The sequence below is a fragment of the Sceloporus occidentalis genome, unplaced genomic scaffold, assembly GCF_023333645.1.
Source record: "Sceloporus occidentalis isolate IW3139 unplaced genomic scaffold, rSceOcc1.0.p SCAF_63, whole genome shotgun sequence".
NCBI classification, from domain to species: domain Eukaryota; kingdom Metazoa; phylum Chordata; class Lepidosauria; order Squamata; family Phrynosomatidae; genus Sceloporus; species Sceloporus occidentalis.
In genome coordinates, this window is record NW_028317043.1 from 3,934,120 (window position 1) to 3,956,301 (window position 22,182).

Here is a 22,182-nt window from a genome sequence, read left to right on the forward strand (position 1 = left end):
AAGAATTCTAAAAGATTTTTTATTATTATTATATACAAAGGTCATAAAAGTATATTCTGGAAAGTTTATTATAATACTGAATAATCCGGGCAGGTTGCAAACCAATTCTAAGGTCCTAAAATATTAAATTATATTACTAACATGCTATTATTAAAATTGGAAAACCATGTTGGTGGACTAGATTTCCATTTGAAGTAGGGGTTGGTAGACCATAATTATGGGATTCAGTTTGGACATCTATCTTCTGGGCCGAAAGAAAACTGTTTAGCTAAGCAAAGAAGGTTTAAAGGGACACGCTACCCATCACATGCAGTTTAATTTACATGGGGTCCCCTTGCAAATGCATGGAGGAATCCTTAAGAACCCCCCATGTGCATTTGCCTCTTAAATATTTTCAGTGCAGGAGATACGTCGGGGCAAACACATCTCCTGGAATCTGATATACGTACAGCCAGTCGTCTCCAGTGCTGGCTTGGCGAGTGTTGTGGGGGTCTAGTCAGTGCATGGTATGCACTCCTGTTTACTTCAATATGATTGCTTTCTTGCCAATGATTATATAGCAGCTAATTTGCTCAAATTACAGACTTTTATCAAGTTATATATAAAAATACAACTTTTATCAGATTTTGATGATTTAATTCTTCTTAGTGAATATTTCTGCTGAAATTCCCTGCACAGAAAAATGAATCCAGTTTGCCATTAACTAGTAGATAAACCACACACGTGAGATCAGTGCATTTCAAAGGTTAAATTAAATTGGTTGGTTTTGATTAAAACAAAACTTTTTATAGGTAAATACATTTGTACTGGTCATAGGAAAAGGAGGTCATAGTGTAATGATTAATATATGTTGTTAACTTTAAAATGTCATTACCATAAACTAATTTTTTTTACTTTATCTGCATGAAATAAACAGATCAATTCAAGAAAAATAGAAACCCTGATTTATTAGTAGACAGAACAAAACCAGAAATGCAATTTACCGCCTACAGAATCTTGTAATTTTCTTATTGATATCAGAAGCGTGGGGTTACAAAACAAACAATATGTTAATTAATTGAGAAACACATAGTCTCAATATTAAAAAATCTAAGGTGGCTGTACAATATTTAGGGTTTTACAAGACAAATTTCATTATTAGCGTCATTAAATCGTGCGTTTTGTATGTCGGCAGGGTATACCTCAAGGCAACATTTTATTTTAATTGACTTTTATAACTGATTGGAAAGGTCATACCAATTACACTCAGCTCAAAGTAATGAAAATGCTAATAGAACTAGAAAGATTTGCATGGCAAACATTACAAGGTCCTAACAAAATGTGTGTTTAGACAAAGCATCGATTTAAAGTGACAGTGATCCTACTTATCTATATCGTTTTGCTTCATAAAAAAATGTGTTCATTTTGTCTCTTATTAACTAATTATTTGTCTTTGGGGGTTTCAGAATTGGGGAGATAGCTGGAAATTTAAATGCTAAGCATTTTCTCATGTATTTGACATTGAATTTCTATCTCTATATATTACCATAAGAGTTTTCACTAAATTGACCCATTTCTAACTTGCTTACATCCTACGAAAAAACCTCTAACCGATATGCTGTAGGGAGCTGTAAATTATACCATATGTTGCTTTTTCTGTTGTCAGACTTACTATGATGAGTTAAAAATTATGGAGAACTGGAAAATAGAGGCCATATACTTTGTAAGAATCTTAATAGTTAATGAATCAGAAGTCTCATTTTTACTGCATTTCCAGTGCACATAATACATCCTCAATAATTGTATTCAGCGGAGATTGATCATTGGATTGGCACCTTTATCTATTAAAACTTTTCAGTCTGTGTTAAGTCAACAACGTTTGTTGCAGATCATGGTTGCATCATACTGTATGTTTCCATCCTGGCCATCTGGATGAAAGTGATCCACTGCTATATTACATTGATTGACAGCTGCTTTGCTGATATGGAGGACTGTCAGATATCTGAAAATTACAGTGCTGGCCTCAATCAGTATATTTAATTCCAAGTTGAGAAATCTATTGACCTGAGTAAGACACCTTAAGGGATGAGATACACGATGAAGATCTCTTGGTTAACTAACAATTTTGCCAGTTTCTGTTGAAAGAATTAAAGCTGGAACGCTTAGCATTATGCATCTTTACCAAAAATAAAGGCATCTCTCATTTCAGAGTAATGGCAAAAATTTATGTCATTTATGCATTTCTTTTAAATCTTTAAGTACACTGAATGCTTAGACTAAAACACACTATATATTTTGCTCTTATTGGGTTATACAAGGGAAATATTACAAAAAATATATCTTACCTGTTCCCAGGCAAAAATGTGCTGATTAAAATAAAACTGAATTTGTTCATTTGCAATGTTAATGCAGAGTTGTTCAAATGAGTTCTTTTTAAAATTCTCAAAGCCAAATATATCAAGTATTCCAATATTATACCCAGTGTCATCTTCGCTGAAAAAAAGAAAAAGAACCATTAAAATGCATCTAATTACTATACAATCGCTTAAAATATCTTTATTTTACTGAATCCACCCACCATTGTTTCTTTCTCTGTTTTCACTTATCACCATTTTCAGGCAGACATGTGGAAATTATATCCACACAGACTTTTATAGACACTTTCCATATTGCACATATATCAGTGGTTGTGAATTCTGGCTTCTGTGTTACATTGGTATAAAATATCTGATTATTTCATCACTTTAAGGCCAGCGGCTACTTGATGATGTCAGTGCGGTGATGGTCGGATACACGCAGCTGCATGCTACATTTGTCTGGGCCTGATTTCATCTAATAGTTTCCATTGTTACTAAAGCGAACTACAGAAATAATAGGCATATGCCGAATGGTTCTTATCTGCCACCCAACATAGTATTTTTGTGGCAAAACAGTTAAATGGGTATTCAGAACAACAGTGTTATTTTACCTTAAATGTTCATTTGGTTTTAGTAACACATTAATTCGGTTAACAATCCAACTAAAGAGCCGTCCATACAAGGCTTTGGACATAGCATCGCGGACATCTGCTGCTTTTTCCACTGTATTTTGGCGGATTATTGTCTCCCCGCGTGTCACCACACAGTGTGAGGTCAGAGCGTCTTGTAATTCTTCGGGCTGGATACACAGCAAGGAGGCAGCTACAATGTAACAAGAAAAAAGTTTGTAATTGCTTACTGGATAAAGAAATAATAATAATGTGTTTATTAAAAGTTTCACTCAGTTAAATATTAATTTACGGTTTAATATGTCACTGGGATTTATAACCAAGGAACACCAAAAAAAATAGAAACATATTGTAGATATTGGTCTTTATTATTGTGATCATAGGATTGGGGACATCATAAGTTACTATTCTTTTGGCACCATAAGAACATAAATATTTGCTTCATTCATTATTTATAAAAGAACAGATAAGTACAGTGTATATAATAATTACAGGTGCATGTCAGATAAATGTTAGTTACCACTGAATGTGAATTATTGAATGTGAATATCATTGAATATTTTCCCTAGGATCCCACATGACAGATAATAAGATACCCACAGAGACTTTTTTATCTTATTGTTTCATCAAGGATTCAATTCTTTAGTAGCTAATGGAGTTTTTGAAGGTGATGCATAGGATACAAAGAGTATAATCTACAACGTGAAGGAATATGAATTTGTGTTATGCCTAAATTATCATAGATATATTAAAGGATATATATATATATATATATATACACACATTTTAGTATCAAAAATATATATAAACAACCAGACAGAGCTGTATTTTTTACCATTACTTGAAATAATCATATATTAGGCCAGCTCTTTCATTCTTAAATCATTTTCTTAGCTATATGTACATTGGTGGGGAAAAAAACCCCCTAATTATCAAAAACTTAGGGAGATATTGGGTGAAAGAAACAAAATATCAGACATTTTTTATTTATCTAAATATCTAAATGTATGAGATGAAATGGGGGGGCTTATTGGTTGGCATGGCTTATTGTGCATTTTCAAGGTCAGCAAGCATTTTTTCAGCAGATTTTTTTTTAAAATCCTACTATAAATGCTGATGTGTGCACTGTTGTCCTTACTGTTTTAACTCAACCCGGTGTGTGATTTGTTCTATTTTGGCTTTCGAGACAGAAATAGTTATGGTAATACACATCAAACCTCAGGAGCCCCGGCACAGCTGCTTTCTTTGGAGCAATTTGCTGTTTGTTAGATCTGCTGATCTAGGCTGATCTCTGCTGAAACTATTCATCAAAGCTATACAAGCATTAACATTATCCTTTTTACATATTTTTGTCACAGGCTGCCTGTAGATGTTTGCATCTGTCATCAATGGTAATCATTATTGTTAGTGATTTTAACCTTCCAAAGCACATTGGTAAAAAAAAGAACCACCATCAGATGTCTTTTAGACCTTTTGTGTAGTGCAGAAAATAAAAAGTAAAGGTCTTACAGGTCTTAGTTTATTATTATTATTATTATCTTTTATTTATATAGCCCTAACCGTTTACAGGACACTTCTTACAGGGATTGTTAGACTGCAGAGGCCTTGTAGGATAGACGTCATTATATAACTCCACACCTATGGTGGACAAGGCTTCAATGGTGGACGTAGTACTCATTAACAGGGTGGGCCAAGTTTTATTATTTGGTAATGTTACAATACTTCATGAGCAGGTTACAAAACTATACCTTCGCGACCCTATGTTCCCTTCTAATGGTGTCTCTAAGCTGAAATAAGAGTGTTGTGAACAAATGACTTTTGAGTAAAACATCTTTGACTAATGTCTCTGATAACAGTTTTTCCAGCACATTCTTTTCCGATGTCACATGCTATTTTATTTATTATTTCCCTGTAATATTAATCACAAAAAGTAGAATTTTGTAGTAATTTTTGTTTTATTTATTATTTATTAAAACTTGGCAGAAACCTAAGTAAAAATTAAGGTAGAATAAAAGAAAATCTGGTCTTACAGTTTTCAAGCACCGCTGGGTTGGAGATGTTGCTTTTGTCTATCTGATGTTCTGAGGCCACCGATGTAAAATCAATATTACCCACATTCAAAATGGCAGCTAGAATGCTATACACACTTCCAAGTTCCTGAGGAAAAATTTTGGTTTGTTAGTTACAGTTAGGAATACTAATCAGGGAATGTTTAACATCATGCTTGTTGAATCACACAAGAGTTATGAACCAGAAAAGTAAATGCTGATACCCGATAATTGTGCATACATAGAAAAATACGAAGATTTTGGGACCTTTGGCAAAATATTTTTTTTTTTATTAAGCTGCTGAACATAGAAACATAGAATTTGATGGCGGAGTACCATTCCACCCTTGTAGTCTGCTCATTTTTCCTGATGTTAGGACTCTTAATTAGTCTTTGACCATGTTGTAGATTCAGGATAGTGTTATGCTTACAGGGCCGGCCCTACAATGGAGCCGACTGGGGCAATTGCCCCAGGCGGCACTTCAGAAGGGGCGGCACTTTGCCGCCCCAAGCGGTTTTTTTTTGTTTTTTTTGAAGCGGAGGAGAGAGAGAGGGGCACCGAGTGGTTTTCGCTTACCCGCTCGGCGCCCCTCTCTCTCTCCTCTGCGGCGAGTTTCCCTGTTCGGTCTCGGTGCCGGCTTGTAATGCAGAGCGCCGGAAGTGACGTGAATTTCCGGCGCTCAGCATTACAAGCCGGCACCGTGGCAGCACAGGGAGACTCGCCGCAGGACTGTTTAAGGGTAAGTACCGGTGGGGGGTAGATAATGCCGCCCCCCCCCGGCGTCGGCGGGGGGCGGCATTTTAAACTTCGCCCCAGGCGGCGTTAAGTCTTCGGCCGGCCCTGTATGCTTATCCCATTTAAATAATTTATCTTATTTTAATTTAAGATATGGTTACATTTTAGCTATCTATATATCCATAATATGCATGCAAAATCACCAGAAGGTGAAGAGGAGCTTTGCCAGAGTTAGGGAAAGTAAGGGAGAGAGAAATCCTGGTAACTTCTCCTCCACCAAAAGGGCCATGCTTTCTCAAAATATTCATGTGGGAGCTGTTTGCTGGCCAAGTTGCATCTAAGTGAAGACATCCCTACTTTGACTTTTCAGAGTTTTCTATTCCTGATCATCCTTAGCTGCATTTGATTTGTCGAGAGACTGGCAAAAAAATGTGGTAGCTGAAACACTGTATTAAGCTTATAGACCCCTTAAAAGCTACTATATTGTCCAGAAATGAATAATTCTAGAATTGGATTGTGAAACAGCAACAAAAATTATTTTGTTTGGTTTCTGTTAACACATTCAGATATTTCATTTGGAAATATCCTTTTATATTGAATCTCTACCATTTCAACAACAACATTAACAGCTCCAAGATTGGGCCGGTTACAAGGGAGATCTTTGCTCTATGGAGGCCCTGCTGCCTTCATTAAAAGGCTCTGCACGCTTTTAAGATAAAACGCAATGAGATGTGACATCATATCTCGGCACTCTGTTTCTTAAAGACGCATAGTGCCTTTTAGTGTACTGGAGATACGACCACAGGGGAGTAGGCGACTGGGGGTGCTGCCGTAGGTTGGCCTAGGGTGGCACCAAAGGGAAATATACCGCTGCTTATTTACCACATATGATTTTGGTCTTGATGTACATACATAATCACATCTAACAGCTAGTTAACAGTGCAACTTGATTGATACCCATAGAAATGGGGGGCTTGCAACCTTCAACCCCACCAACCGAAAAAAAACAACTCAGAGCATACTATGGATTCTTGCCCAATGCCAGCATGTACTGCATATAAAAAACGGAGGGAGCTCACAAAGAATCCATAGTGTACAAAATAATTAAGACTGATACTGACACAGTGTTTTCCAAATATAAAAATCTATAAAAATATTAATATTCTGTTTAAGAAGAAACTGCAAGCAGATTTTGAAATCCTTATTGTCACTAGCTCTGTATCTATCTATTCTGTATTATATATACTGTATATATATATATATATATATATATATATATATATATATATAGATAGATAGATAGATAGATAGATAGATATAGATATATTCTGTGATATTTTTATTGGAATTTAAAAGCATATCACATAGACGTACATTTCTAATTTCAATGACATAATTAATATTCCTGTTAACGCATACTTATTGAAATTGTCCCCTACTCTGGCAGGCAATATTAAATGCAATCATATCACTCACCTCCAGTGTAAAACCTATTACCTTGAAACATTGTTCAATTAAATCAAACTGGCTTTTATAGAAAGGATTATTCATAAAGTCTTGTACCATTTTAATATGTTCATTTTGTAGATATCTGAAATGTTGAAAGATAAATGATTAGCATTTAAATTGCAATGAAAAAATAATAACGTGCCAAAGTTTAGTACCACGTTTGTGCGTAATGTATTGTATTACCTAGGAGGCTTGTTTTCCGCCAATTTATAATGTGCAAGTTTGTTCTTTTCTGACAATCCAGCATAGATATAGTAGAATATGTGAAAATTCTTTTCTCCTCTGCAAAAACAAATCAAGAAGTCCTTAAACATTTATTTTGCCATTTTCAGAACTCCTTTTTCAAAATATAAATCATTTTAACATGGTTATTTGAGTGCCTTGGTAGAGGTGGATTAGCGGAAGAAAATAGGGATCAAGGCGATGTAGTTCAAGGCTATGCCCCTTTCAGATGCAGAGGGCACGTTTATAGTTCGGTGCCAACTAACGAGGCCACCCTTACCACTCACCCAAGCCAGACATCTGACCCACCACTGGCATATTCTGGGTGACCTAGCTCAGATCAGGGCATCAGATCCAGGAGGGGAGCATTTTTATGAGTTTAAATAAAGGCCCTACTTCCCCCAAACATAATTACAGTAGCCATACCAGCATTTCGGGTACAATAGAGATGAATACAAAATTAAAGGAGGTCCCTATCTTGTGTGGTTAACAGTGTTAGTGTTGGCATAGATACCTCCCAACTTCTACCCCTGGGATGCCAGGGGACTGAGCTTGGCCGCGGTCATTCATTAGAAGCCTAGGGTGGCAAAAATCCTCGCACCAGCCCTGCTTGGGAGGTAGAGTGTCACTCAAACTGGCAGCACTACTGTGCATCCCAGACACCGGAGAATGAAACCGGCACCATGGGATTGCGGTCCCCAATCCAGCTGTCCCACCAAACTCTACCTCTGTCCCCTTTTCTCAGCGGGACAGTGGGATAAACTGGCAAAATCAGGTGGGCACAAGGTGGGACAGTTGGGAGGCACGTAGTGTGAATGTGCAGCGGTATATAGACACAATCAGAAGGAGGGGGTAAGCGCGATGTACTGTATGGAGTTAGAAAAAAGCAGAATTATAAAAAACAATGCACGTAAAGTTTTATTTAAGTATAATAAGAAATGGATACTTACAAGGCCTGATTAACAACTCTGGATTTTTCAAGAAGATACTCAGAAATTTGGGCTGCAACTACTGTTCCATTGTTTGTGAACTTCAGTTCTAGGTATTTTCCAAAGCGACTCGAATTCTCATTAATAATAGTGCAGGCATTTCCGAAGGCTTCCACCAGGTTATTGACCTGCAGTATTTTTTCTTGCAATGTTCTATTGTTCGCCTGAAGCACAAAAGTTAAAATAAATTTTCCTAATAATATAGTTCTACCTAGGAACTCTGTGGTGGCTTGGGCAGGATTTGGACCTCACGGTGGGGGAGCATCGTCAGTCCAATGGCCCCATTCCTTCCTAAGCCTCATTTATAATTTAGCCATTATTACCCTTTTTTGGAGCTTGAATAAAATAGCCCATGAGTAAATATTCATAAAACTAGATCTAAAATTGTATTTAAACTGTAATCAACACAATCTTCTAATGTATGTATCCAATAATAAAATCCAGCTGCTCATAGTTTTTTCTCCCTGACTAGTCTAATGTTGTGATCATTAGTTGCATTTTTGACGTGCACAGTAAGTTAAGATTAGTTTAAAATGGATATAAGAAGAATATAAAATACATATCTGCCATGAAAGTTCATAAAAATAGGGCATTAAATAAACTGGGAATCTGAGGTGACTCTGTGAATACCTGTAAAGATTTTTGTTGCAAACCCTCAACTGTGTCCCTCTTTGGGCTCCAAATCTCTCTCTTTTCCACAAATAAACCTTTTTTCTAGAAGCTTAAAATATTTCAGTGTATCACAGTCATACTTACAGGCATAAAGCAGGGCAAAATGTTTTAATAAGTTAAATGCCCCTTATTCAACACTGCAACCATACTCCCCAAGACAACAGTGTTCCTCTTTCAAGGGACACACCAGCCATCATATGTACTTTAATGCATAGGTGCGTGGTTAATTTTGCAGATGGATGAGGGAATTCTGCAGAATCCCCCAAAAACATTTGCCCCTTTCCCTACCCCCAGCTAAATGCCTTGTCGGTGTGTATTCAGCTGGAGTGATCTGTTTATACCCCATGCGTAAAGTCTACCCGTTGATTTCAATAGGAGAACTTTCCTGCCACTGATTGGCTGTTTAGGCTGTCAATCAGTGACAGGTATATGTCTTCTTCAATAGTATGTTTGTCAGGGACCTTAGACGTTCAGAAGTTTTGTCTACCGCTACATATAGCCAGACGTACTGCGAAGATGTTTTTCTAGGCATACAATATTCATGGCAATTGATGAAGAGGTCGTGGTGGCTAACGTAAATGTATAATTGTGCCACGCTATCTGCTGTGAGGTGAATAAGCATCATCCCTTCTCCTCGAAGAGCTTAGGAAAACATGATTTATTTTAGAAAAATTAAACAGATCTGTTTTGCAGCGAAAATTCCCAAGACGGCCCTAAATAAATTTCAAGCATAAATCATGCTTTGTTTGTGGTGATTTTTATCAAAGTCTTCTGTACCAAATCTCCTCAGTGGAAATTAACTTTATACAATGATTTACAATATCTACATAAATGATATTTTACGTTGACTGTAGTGAGATCCCTGTCTGTTTGATAATGAGACATGACGCTTACTTAAATATTCTGGGCTTTATATTTGCATAATTACTTTTGTAATTAGCATAATCTTTAATAATGGAACATGTACTGAAACATAGAAAACCATTTGAAAAAAAATATCATCAAGGGCATGCATTGTCAAAAGTGTTATTCGTGTGTTAATGTTTAAACATATTCATTCCTAAAGTTTGAAGAGTCTAGTCAGGTGTTCTGGGGGCAGGCTGGCCTTGGAGGGGGGGCATGAGGGCAATTGTCTGCCTGGCCAAAATTCTTCAAACAGGGCTAGTCTGAATTGGGCCCACTCTTAAAAGGGGCTCTGTGGGGTCAAGTAACATGGTAGTAGTGTGGAGGCTTAAACTGCATATCTGCTGGGCTAAAGATAGGTTCTACGCAAGGTAAGCGTGTGTGTGTGTCTATACCGTATATCAACTCAAATAATATGAGAATACCCTTTGTATGCTGTTTGTAGATTTGTTACATAGTGAACACATTTTGAGGTACAATTTAATTAGCCATTTTTGTCTCTCAACTAAAGATGAGTATTATCAATGTACAACCCCATTATATACACCCCTACCAGGTAATGTGTCTTATTGAAACACATTCAAACATTAGTAATATCAGAAAAGAATATCAGTAACCAAGTTTAAGTTACTTTTATAGTTGCATTAAATGTTGTAATTATAAAATATTGTTATATAAACCACTTGATTATTAGCAAGGTCACCTAATATTTGTGTTAGTAAGTGATTTCTAAATTTCACTTTTTATATTGTGTTTCCATCAACTTAATTTTTACTTACATGATGAACTGCTCTTTACAAATAGATTTCCTAATCTGCATTATAAATCATTTTTAAAACTCCAGACCAATTACATTACCTTTCCAAGTACTGTTAGTTGTTGGACCAAGAGGTGAGCACCTTCTGTCTTTCCTGCTCCACTTTCTCCAGATATAACTATACACTTAAAAGATAAATACAGCTCATATTATATCACTCAGGAGCTACTTAACATGTCAAGGTCCTATTACATAAGATAAATATGGGACATTTTTCCAAGATATGAAGCTATTTCCATAGAAATATAATGTTGTAATTGACGGCCCACATGAATTTATATTTCTAGATTGGCCAATCGAGTTTAAGAATATGATTATCTATTGATTTATATATCACCCTCATATTGTGCAGTAGTGTACATGCTCTTTTGTTACCTGATCTGTATTATATGTAACCATAGACTGATACGCTATGTCAGCCACAGCAAAAATATGAGGAGGGTTGGCAGTTCTCTTTTCTCCTAGGTACAGCTGAGAATACTGTAAAACATAGAATAGACAAAGTTTTATCAACTTTTGCAACTTTTAGTGCTTTTTAAATACTATTATACTTTTTTTTTTTATTACTGTTACAATTGCTTTTTGTAGAGAGATTGATAATGAAGAGCTGAACTGTTTAATGACACCAACATATTTTTAAGTTATCCTTGGGACTGTAGAAAAAGTGTTGCGTCTGGAGCATCTTCTAGTTGTTCCGTCTTTGATTTAGAAAATTATTCTATACATGGCAACTTCAAATTTTCGAATTTCCAAAATATTCCAATGAGCTCTATCTCACGCAATATTGGATATATTCAACATAAGACATGTATTACAGTATAGATAGTTTACAATATAAATGCATACTGGAATATATAGCAGCTACTCATCTATACATTATATATTTTATATATTTAGGACTAATTTTGCTATGGCGGAATCCTTGATGTTACCCAAATCCGCACCTTATTATATTATGCTAAATTAATGTTTTAATAATAAAAAGCGCTGCATCCCACCCACATTAAAACACATACACTATATGCAGGATTATACTTTTTCCAGTATTCTCCCAAAAAGTCCAATTATAAAAAAGTACAAGGGAAAAGAAGAGTTAGGTCGTTTTTTAGCTCCTGCATGACAAACACAGGGCTTTGTATTTTAGACGTAGATAGCCGATAATCTCAATACAAACTGCTGGTTATTCAAATCCTTTTTAGCAAATAAATGCAAATTATCTTAAACATAAGCAAATAAAATCAAATGTGGACAAACCTGAGAAGAATAAATATCCAAGCTTCTGAATGGATTGACTGCAACAAGAATATCGCCCACATAGGTGTATATCTGATCTCTGTTATATCGTTTCTGAAGCTGGTCTGTTACAGAATTCTATAGGAAAAGAAAATGGCAAATATTTAAAGCAGGCTTTTGTACAATATTTGCAATTTATATCATGAAATTGACATTACATTTCTGCATTTTTTTTAATCTATAAAGCATTAATGTTAACCAAATAACAAATAACAGATAACAAAAATTGTAATGATGCTATTTTGTATATAATTTATAATGTAATGAAGAATTAGGCAACACCTCAATTCATAAGATTGGGTTATGAAAACAAATTATTAATTTAATAGGATTTGTTAATGAAGAAACCTTCAGCAATACACTAAATGGTCTTTATTTATGGGGATTAATGCTGAAAGATGGTTTCATAATTACCTATACTTGGTCATACCTGAGAATTCTATGGGCCCAAGAGAGTCCCAGAATCCCAGCAGATTACTGGACCTCCCTCTCAAACCTTTGACCTTTAAATGGAGGGTGGTAGAGATTGGCTCTGCTCCCTGCCATGGTTCTGTATATTCCCTTTTCCACCCCCAATTCATGCCTAGCCCCCCACCACCACCCATAAAGAGAGCCCTGGTGACCTAACCAGTTCTAAATCGCTTAGCTGCAATGAAATAGAGTAAATATTAGCCAAAGATCCCTAATGTCTGTCAGTGATTCATTCAAAGTGTAGAACGTGAGAAATGTGAAACCAAGTGTCAAAAAGTGAGAATAAAGAAAGAAAAAAAAAATTAAAAAAAAAAAAATTACTTTCCTTTCTTGAGATCGGGTTTTTAGCTGCAGCCCTATATACACTCTCCACGGAATGTAGAAAAAGGGAACACAAATTTGACTTCTGTCTAGGGGCGCTTGCAAACCCACGATCCAGAATAACTCATATAAAAAAATAATAAAAAAGGAAAAAGAAAAAATAGTGTGATACAGTAACAAATGTAACTCCGGCACAACGCTTCAATGAATACACTCACAATGTGAATGGATCTTTGGCGCGTGTATCAAAACCACTCCTCGGTATATGTGTTGATTTCTTGGCTCCACGTGTATGTAAGACAAGAGATATCTGATAGGGTGATACCTTTATAATCTGTATGTGTGCTATAAGGTAATGCACTCACATTTAGTTGGAAGATGTCAAGCTCGTCTGGTTTGTTGTCCTGGAGTGGAGCCGGTCTCTTGATGAAGTTCCTGGGGAGGCTTTGTTTGGATTCCACGAGAAGATTTCTTCAAAGATCCAGTGTGGGTGTTGGTAAAGTGCAAGTGCTATATATAAATAGTGTATGTTCAGTAGTTTATGAACTGATAGTGTGTGCCATAAATAGATCAAAGGATACCAGGTTGAATAAATAAATAAATAATTTAATCTGGGACCAAGCCCTTACTAAACCCTGGTCGGCAACTACACCATATAGGTGTTTACAAAGTTGTCCGAACGGGATAAAAAGTAATGTAAATAATATAAAAAATTTAAGTAGAATAAAACAATTTGAAAGACGAAATGTGAGTGCATTACCTTATAGCACACATACAGATTATAAAGGTATCACCCTATCAGATATCTCTTGTCTTACATACACGTGGAGCCAAGAAATCAACACATATACCGAGGAGTGGTTTTGATACACGCGCCAAAGATCCATTCACATTGTGAGTGTATTCATTGAAGCGTTGTGCCGGAGTTACATTTGTTACTGTATCACACTATTTTTTCTTTTTCCTTTTTTATTATTTTTTTATATAAGTTATTCTGGATCGTGGGTTTGCAAGCGCCCCTAGACAGAAGTCAAATTTGTGTTCCCAGTGATTCATTAAAAACAGCTGTCCATGAGTGGTGATCTGACTACTGCACCTCTTACCTGAGTTTTGTCTAAAGGCTGTCCTGTACAACAGGCAATTACTTTCAAGAGTTCCATGTATTAAGTGGATATAGAAGCAAAAGGTGATCATTGTTGGCCTTATTTGCATGCGCCTACCCGGAATCCCTTGTGGTTGTGGCAGCACCATGAGATTTCTGAGCGAAAAACAAGCCTTCTGGCTTGTCTGGTGTCTGTAGATGAGTGTTTAATAATACTTCTACTAATCAGTTTTATTGGCTGCTCCATCATTTCAGCTATAGACTAGTAATGCCCAACAATGATTTCCAACAGTAATTTCCAACAGTGATTCATTCAACTAGCCATTTGCCATAAATTAATCTTCCCGGAACAGTATGTAGACTTCTGGAGGGAGGTCAAACTTAACAGGTATGCCTTTTAGGCTTTTCACTGCTCAGATACAACATGGTTTCCATAGTTGGGTTACTGATTTGATCTTGGGATGCCTTAAGAGTAACTAACTATACTAATGACCTTTCGTACATATCCAATATATTAAAATTATGAATTTAGATGTAATGCTGATTGGATATTTAGAAGCTTGGATTTTGACGCATTAATCAAATTTCCATGTTTGCCATTGCTATTTGAATAAATCTATTTTAGGAAATCAGCTGTAATAACAGGTAAGTACATGTGTTCTTTTAATATTCAGATATTCATAAAAGCATGTCTGTGACTACATTTGGAGGGCACATTTTCATAATCATTACATTTGCATGAAGCAGATGTCAGAATTATTTATTTGAAGAAAATGCAAGAATTGGGATAAATTAAGACTGTCTAATGATTTTAATATGTTGCTGCTTCAAACATATTTAACAATAGTCCCGATGCTCTGCAGGCCAGTCCTTACAGTTGTGGAAGAGACAGTGACTGGGTGGAATATTAACCTGAACAGGGGCAGGCTGGCATGGGGGGGCAAATGTGCCCAAGGACGGTCCAAATTTCTTCAAAATCATAGTGGGGACACATAACGTGATGATAAATGATCCTACAATAATATCGTGGCTGCTCACACAGTGTATAAGCTGCAATAAGGAAGAGCATGGTAAGGGTGTGAGGTGTGATAGGGGGTGAAGTATGATGGTGTGACTATGTATTAGTGTCTGTGTTTCAGAATAAGAGCAAGCATGTGAGTGTATGTTTTAATGTGAGCGTGTGTGCTCGTGTACAGTTTACCATGTGAAGCAAGGGGCCGAGGGGCAATCAGCTGTACCTGCCCCTTGGGCCAGAAGAAGCCAGCTTTCCACTGAACATTCATAGGATTAGTACAGTCTGTCTTTATTTCTGAAAGACCCCTTGTAATTTAGGTAGAAACATTTGTAGCAAAGTGTGCAATACTGGCACAATACTGGCACATATAAAACAATTAAAGAAAGAGTTTAGTGTCCCTGATACTCCTACTAAAAGAAGATCCGAACATTCATTCTTTATAAATGGAAAAACAAGCACTTATTTTATATAGAAGCTGCAGCCATGTAACTGCAGCTGCTCTCCTACTCCATGGTTTGACATTTTTTTGCCACTGACTGGATGCTTGAAGTAGACAATTAGTTGCAGAAAGGTGCTTCCATTGAAATAAATGGCAAGGTTTATGTAGGTGCACACTGGGGTCTCAACAAACCCCCTCTCGACTGGGGATGAGTATACCACATGCATGGAGATGTGTTTGGCTGAAGAGCATATAGCAGGGGGGTAGAGGAAGAGAGAAAATGCAGATAGAGGGATTCTGCAGCATTCCTCCATGTATTTGCAAGTGGACTCCATGAAAATTTAAAGGGACCACATAGTTATCATATGCATTAAATTGAGTGACCGAAATTAGGAAGGCGGAATGTTAAAAAAAATCAATAAATAAAGGATTTTTACATTTACCATATGAAAGTATTAATAATTATTATCATTGGTATCACTAGTAATTATTAAATTACATACATATGCACCACATATATTTTTGTATAGTTATGGTGAGTTGGTTACATCTTTTTGATGATTAAGTCTCCATTCATTGGTGTCCTGCCTGCTTCACAAAAGGTTGGATGAAATAAATTTCAATTGCAACGTATATTAGACATGTGTAAATTGGTAAATTAACGCATCCCTACCTCATCCAGGACCTCTAATGTTGCCAAGTCATCCACATCATTCTGGTTGGGTGTCATAGACTCTCTGAAGACGCCTTTCTTGGTATGAATCCGTTCGTGTCTAGCGAACAAAAAAATAGCTTTCTTTCAAAATTAAAATCGAATAAAAAACATAAGCACTCCAAAACATTTATCAGCAGTGATCATCGTCATATTACATGTCAAGTCACACAATTCTCTTTTTTATGTTTCTGGAGGAATTTAGCGCATGCACACCTATTTTGTTAGTAAAATAAATTGACTTTATTTGGTTCTCTCTTATTTGCCTCTGCCTTTTCTTTCCCCAATCCCAGTAGACGTACTTCAGTGTGACTTTTACGCCAGACCAGAACTGACTCATTTGCAATCAAATGATATACTTAGCAAATACTAGGAAAGCCAGCGCAGGTGCTTATGTTAAATACGTCAAAGCTGGATGAAATGCTTTAAATAGGAACTAGCTGGGAAGTTTAGGTGCTCGGCCTTTTGAAGAGTAACGCTCTATCATTACAAATGAAAGTTTCCAGTAAAATGCACATTGAAATCTTTTTTTGCATTTAAGTCTGGTTTTTTTTTTTTGGCCCCCTATGCATTTTACAAAATGTGAACACTTGCATTTATTTCTTAATTGCAATTAGAAATGTTGAATAATTTCTTTTTTTGACTGATTTTGCTGAAGAACGAGGCATCGATATTTTCTTTTATGCTTAATTTTGAAGATTGCTTTGGATGACCTAATGGATGTTTTTTTTTTACTGTCTAACTCCAATCTTATAAGTGGAATTATTAGCGTAATTAATGATCATTTGTATACATCACTGGACTACTGCCTCTATAGACAAATTATATTCCCTTCAGAAATCATACTGTTTTCCTAAATCCTTTCTAGTAACCCCATTTAATGACAGGGACATATTAAGATAAGCGATGTATACCAATTAAAACTATTTTTAGGGAAGCCATTCTTTCTTCCTATTCTCGGGATCGTCATGAGTATTCCCTCCTGTTAAAGTATCTTTCCCCTACGGTTATTGCTTGTTGATCGGTTCTGGCATCATTTATTAGAATTGATGAAAAGATGAGTAGGACAGGACAAGCAATTGATTAGATAATGCTGGCCCTGTCCCAGGTTTCTGCCAATCTCAGCTTCTATGTGCAATTTTATACAAAATATTGCCAAACAAATACACTGACTGATAAAATAAGTGGTTTCATTCAATTTGTTTAGTAGTGCTGAAAGCTGTATCATGACACTTCCACTTCAATGTCAGAGGAGCAAGACGCCATAGTCTAAAACGGGAGGGTCAGAGGTTTTGATATCATGTAAGGAAATGTTATCTTACCAAGAAGGTGGTAGATAAATGCAACATCTTACCAGCAGAAGTGGTAGTAGGCAAATTCATTGAAGGAATGATCAGACCAGGGACTGATTAAGGTCTATTGCTTTTCTATTTTGCCATTTCTACAGTTTAAGCCTCTTAATGACTTTTTTTTTTACTATTGGCAGCTCTTGATTTTAATGGGCCCTAAACATAAAATATTTTAAATTATTATATTAAATAATCTTTATCAAGTAGTACAGATTTAGCTTAGCAGTATGTAATTTCAGGTATGGAGGGCTGCAAAAAGGCAAACAATTCTGTGTATACCTGTCTGCAAATAGGTAGGTTAATCGATTTCTAATTGAGATGCTCAGGCTGGAATATCGATAAATTGTGGCATGTCCGTGGCTCCTTATTTAGGAGAATGTATTTATTGCGAGGAAAGTGGGACATATGTTCAATTACTCATTTGTTGGAAAAAATCATTAGAATGATTCAATGTTACGGTAAACCTGTGCCATCCTTCCATACTCTGAGCGCTTCATTGAGCAACAGGATCCTAGGCAGCTCTTCAATCTGTTGATGTGGTTGTGCCACCTGTGTTTATATGAGAAAATAAATCTTCGAGCACTTTGAAAACCTAGTGCCATACTGATAAAACGTGGGGCTCGGCTCTACATTTGGAGCAATTACCATGCAAACCAACGGAGTCTTCCTGCTGATTACTCCCTGCTTAGCACTTTGCACTAGAATTGTGGATTATAAAAAGAAGCCCGTTTTACCATATATTGGGGGGGCATCACTGCCAGACTATGATAAATTATCGAATCATTGAAGCCTTTCTCCAGCTTGAGTCAAAAAGCTGCACGGTGTAATTATTTCCATTTTACAGCTCTAGTAACTCATACTTCTCCAAAACGTGAATGGAAACCAGAAGAAATAAAATAAAACAAGGAACAAGAGGCCAAGAAAGAATATGTGATATTGATCGGCTGCTCAGTTCCTGATTAATACCTTCCCTACATCAAAGTTTGCACTAGGACTGCTTTTGACTCTTTGTACTTCCAAACTGAATTCAAGATATCACCTCTATGCTAAATCAGTTGTAGAACAAAAAACATGCACTAGTGATGTAATAAATATTATATACTGTATAACAATTATTAGCATTATTATATAAATGTAATAATTTGAACATACAACAAATTTCTTTAGCGCATGTAAAATTGTGATTGTTTTTCTTACCTTTTTTTCTCCATGATTCCCATTTGCTGGTGAATATCAATGAATTCCATGAGCTGCTTTTGGAGTGCTTTTTCATTACCCTTAATTTGCTTAATAAATGCATGTTCCAAGAGGTCACAAACCATTGGCCGCTTTTCAAAATCCTTCGTAAGGCAACTGTTTTAATACGAATCAATCAAAACAAAACATCGGAGTCAATGCAAACATCCTACCACATAATTAATATGGAAATTATTATTCCTTTCAAAAGCATGAAGAAAATAAAATGTATATTCTTTAAATATTTGTACCTTATATTCACATATTGACTAATAACTAATATATATATCATATTTAAATTGGTATGCAAGGCCCTATCCTAGAAAAATGTAAAAAAATACCTGATTCTACTGTTTTACATACTTTTTGTATGTGGAATTGCTCTGCCATAGAGTATTTGTTTGATCCAGAATATACCACAATATGTGTACAATTTGCATTAATTATTTACATAGGATAAATATAAGTAGCAACAACCAGAATAGAAACCTAGGAAACATCTGGTGGAGTTCTGTTTAGGGGCAGGGTGATACCAACACCATCCACTAACACACACTCACTCACTTCAACACCATATACATACATACATACATACATACATACACACACACACACTCTCTCCTCATCCCATCCTAACTACAGCTCTCTCTCACTTTTATCTTGTGCCAAGGCGTGTATTCGCTGCAACTAGCACTCTCCATGGGGTCTCCAGGGTCAAGTACATGTGTGACGTGACCGCGCTAGGCATCTCTGTCTAAAGACAGCCTCATACAGCTGCCTGCTACCATGGTAATAGACTTTGGGGGGTATTAAATTGGCAGCATTTATATTGTGAGATCAGCTGACTGGCATGCTGATAAAACAGCCTGATCTCTACTCCTATACCTATACAATGTCACTGGCACCCCTTCCACCCAAAACCTCCTCCAAATAAATGTTGGATCAAAAACATAATAAAATAGCAAACAGAGTATATGTTTTAATATATATGTTTGTTGCCCTGTCTAAAATAAAGACCAATGAGCTTCTGCCATTATTTTTCTTTTGAAAGATTATAAAATGTATATGTGCCTAAACTGTTATAATGTGCATTGTCACCTACATGGGGGCCGTTTCTACAATCTACTTATACATGTTTGTACAACAGCGATTGTATGAATTTACCAAAGAGGGTGGGCACTTTTCTTTTCTTTACTTTGGTTTGAATTCATAGGGAAAATAGAGGAGGATATTTTTTGTGTTTTTACCATTATGTCATGTGATCAGATGCATGATGTGCCTTGAACTAGATATCTATAGTATAGGTTTTTATAGGTTTTCCTAATAAAAGTGTCAGCTAAAGTTTACTACAGTAAAACTTTGTTGGTTAACTGTCCCAAAAGAAAAAAAATGTCCCCTGGCCTCCAGCACTTAGAAGGTAAATGTGAAATTAAAAAAGAATACTATACTAATTAAATTTGTATCATCTTATTACATTAATTCTAAAGGTGATGAAGACTTTCTTTCAAAGAAGAAATAGAATAAATGCACTAGATTACAGAATTCAATGGCAGACAAAGCTACAAATGTAAAATATACATATATTTCCTTTACTTTCAACATGTATGGCTCCTCTCTATCATGGTAGTTGTTGCATCTTCCTGCTATACTGCTTTTACCTTTTAATGAAGTCATTGAATTCTGATGACCACAGCTCCGGTTGGCGCAGTGAAGGTGACGGGTTCCTGTAAAAGCACAGGCTAGTATTAAACGTTAAACAACCCAACTGTAAATTATCATGTTTAATGATAAGCCTGTATGACAGGAAAAGGAACAAAGGGGGGATCTGAAAAACCCATCCAATTTGGAAACGTGAGAACTATTTTGGTGCTATAATATTTGCCATTTAATCAAATTAAATTAATTTGAAAACCATGCAGTTTTCTCTTTTGATTTTTATGATTTTTATGTGAGAAGCTAAATATGGCATCAGCCTTACACATATAATAAATATACCCTCACCAAAAGACAGAGTAAGTTTAACAAGTAAACTCCTCATATCACTAATTGGTGTTTTATTATATTATACATTTTCAATTTTTATATTAGTACCTGGGTATTTTAAATAGGGCTCTCATGGGATGAACATCAGCCAAAGGAGGATCCCCATCGCCAAGCTCTATGGCTGTAATTCCTAATGACCAAACATCACATCTTGCATCATATATTGTATCCACTTGCTGTTCACAAGCAATTACCTGTATTGATCATATATAAATTATATTCCAATGATTTGTGCCATTCATATTTTCTTTAAAACAAAGTACTAATCACTCTCAAAATTCAAAGATGCTTAAAAAAAAGAAATATCCAACCTCAGGTGCCATCCAGAAAGGTGTTCCCACTGATGTATTGCGTTGCAATCGTGTATTGGTTAGTTGTGCAGATACACCTGCAATATTTAAAGTACATCACGTGTAGAAGTCATGCCTAACATTATTTTAAATATTGATTAATAGCTCAAGATATTGTCTTACCAAAGTCAACCAACTTAACTCCTCCATCGGTAGTGAGCAGAATGTTGTTTCCTTTGACATCACGGTGAATGGTTTTATGGTTGTGTAAGTGCTGAAGGCCCTGATAAAAAAGAAAGAGTTAGTGGACCTTAGACAGTAATAACAGAGTTAAAAAGACTTGGGACATAGAAGGTATGACATGTGAACCATGGCCAGCCAGTTCATAAGCCTACAGCAACAAGACAAACTTTTTGGACCCAAAAGAGTAAACGAGTTCAATTCTGTATGTTCATCTCTAAAAGAAATCACAGGTTATAAGTGTGTTACTTAAGGTACCCAGAACACCACTGTAATATTTAACTCCTATTAAAGGTTCTCACCTCTCCCTACAAATGTCTAATTTCTTAACAAATAATCAGGTAGTATGTATATATATGTGGAGGCTGTATATGGCACTGGGTCTACCAGCCACACGGCAACTTAGCTTCCATACGAAGCACGAAGGAAGACCTATGGACCACTATATCTGCAAAATTTCCAGCTATGAATAAGGTTTATTCTTACCATTAGAGCTTCATGCAGAATGTAAGCTATAATGGATTCATTCATCCTTTCTCCTCTTTTCAGAAGTCCCTTTGCAAGATCAGTAACAGATCCTCCGTTGCACAGCTGAAAGATCACAACATTGTATTCAAGTGTCATTCATACACAGCCATGTATGGTCTGAGGGATACATTTTGAACAAAGGCTGCTAGATATTGAGCAACAAATGGGGACACTGTGCCAGGATAGTAGCTTGGCTATCAGTTTTTTTAATGCTTAGAATCATGTATGTAATTGATATTATTCAGTGGTGTAATGTAATTCGATTAACACCAGAGTGCCGAAG

General features: G+C 36.1%; 1 protein-coding gene across 1 annotated transcript in view; it reads right to left on the bottom strand.

The window, feature by feature from the left end:
• LOC149287207 (myosin-IIIa-like) overlaps positions 1 to 22,182 on the bottom strand; it is a 51,323-nt gene that overhangs the window by 25,305 nt on the left and 3,836 nt on the right. Inside the window, exons 3-18 of the mRNA XM_089493189.1 lie at positions 21,858 to 21,962; positions 21,315 to 21,414; positions 21,153 to 21,229; positions 20,890 to 21,035; positions 20,457 to 20,522; positions 18,760 to 18,915; positions 16,175 to 16,274; positions 12,115 to 12,231; positions 11,236 to 11,340; positions 10,902 to 10,985; positions 8,430 to 8,632; positions 7,441 to 7,539; positions 7,225 to 7,339; positions 4,996 to 5,122; positions 2,948 to 3,158; positions 2,325 to 2,472 (exon numbers count right to left, since the gene is read on the bottom strand). Of these exons, the coding sequence (XP_089349315.1) occupies positions 2,325 to 2,472; positions 2,948 to 3,158; positions 4,996 to 5,122; positions 7,225 to 7,339; positions 7,441 to 7,539; positions 8,430 to 8,632; positions 10,902 to 10,985; positions 11,236 to 11,340; positions 12,115 to 12,231; positions 16,175 to 16,274; positions 18,760 to 18,915; positions 20,457 to 20,522; positions 20,890 to 21,035; positions 21,153 to 21,229; positions 21,315 to 21,414; positions 21,858 to 21,962 (1,959 nt within the window). The remainder of the gene's footprint in view (positions 1 to 2,324; positions 2,473 to 2,947; positions 3,159 to 4,995; positions 5,123 to 7,224; positions 7,340 to 7,440; positions 7,540 to 8,429; positions 8,633 to 10,901; positions 10,986 to 11,235; positions 11,341 to 12,114; positions 12,232 to 16,174; positions 16,275 to 18,759; positions 18,916 to 20,456; positions 20,523 to 20,889; positions 21,036 to 21,152; positions 21,230 to 21,314; positions 21,415 to 21,857; positions 21,963 to 22,182) is intronic.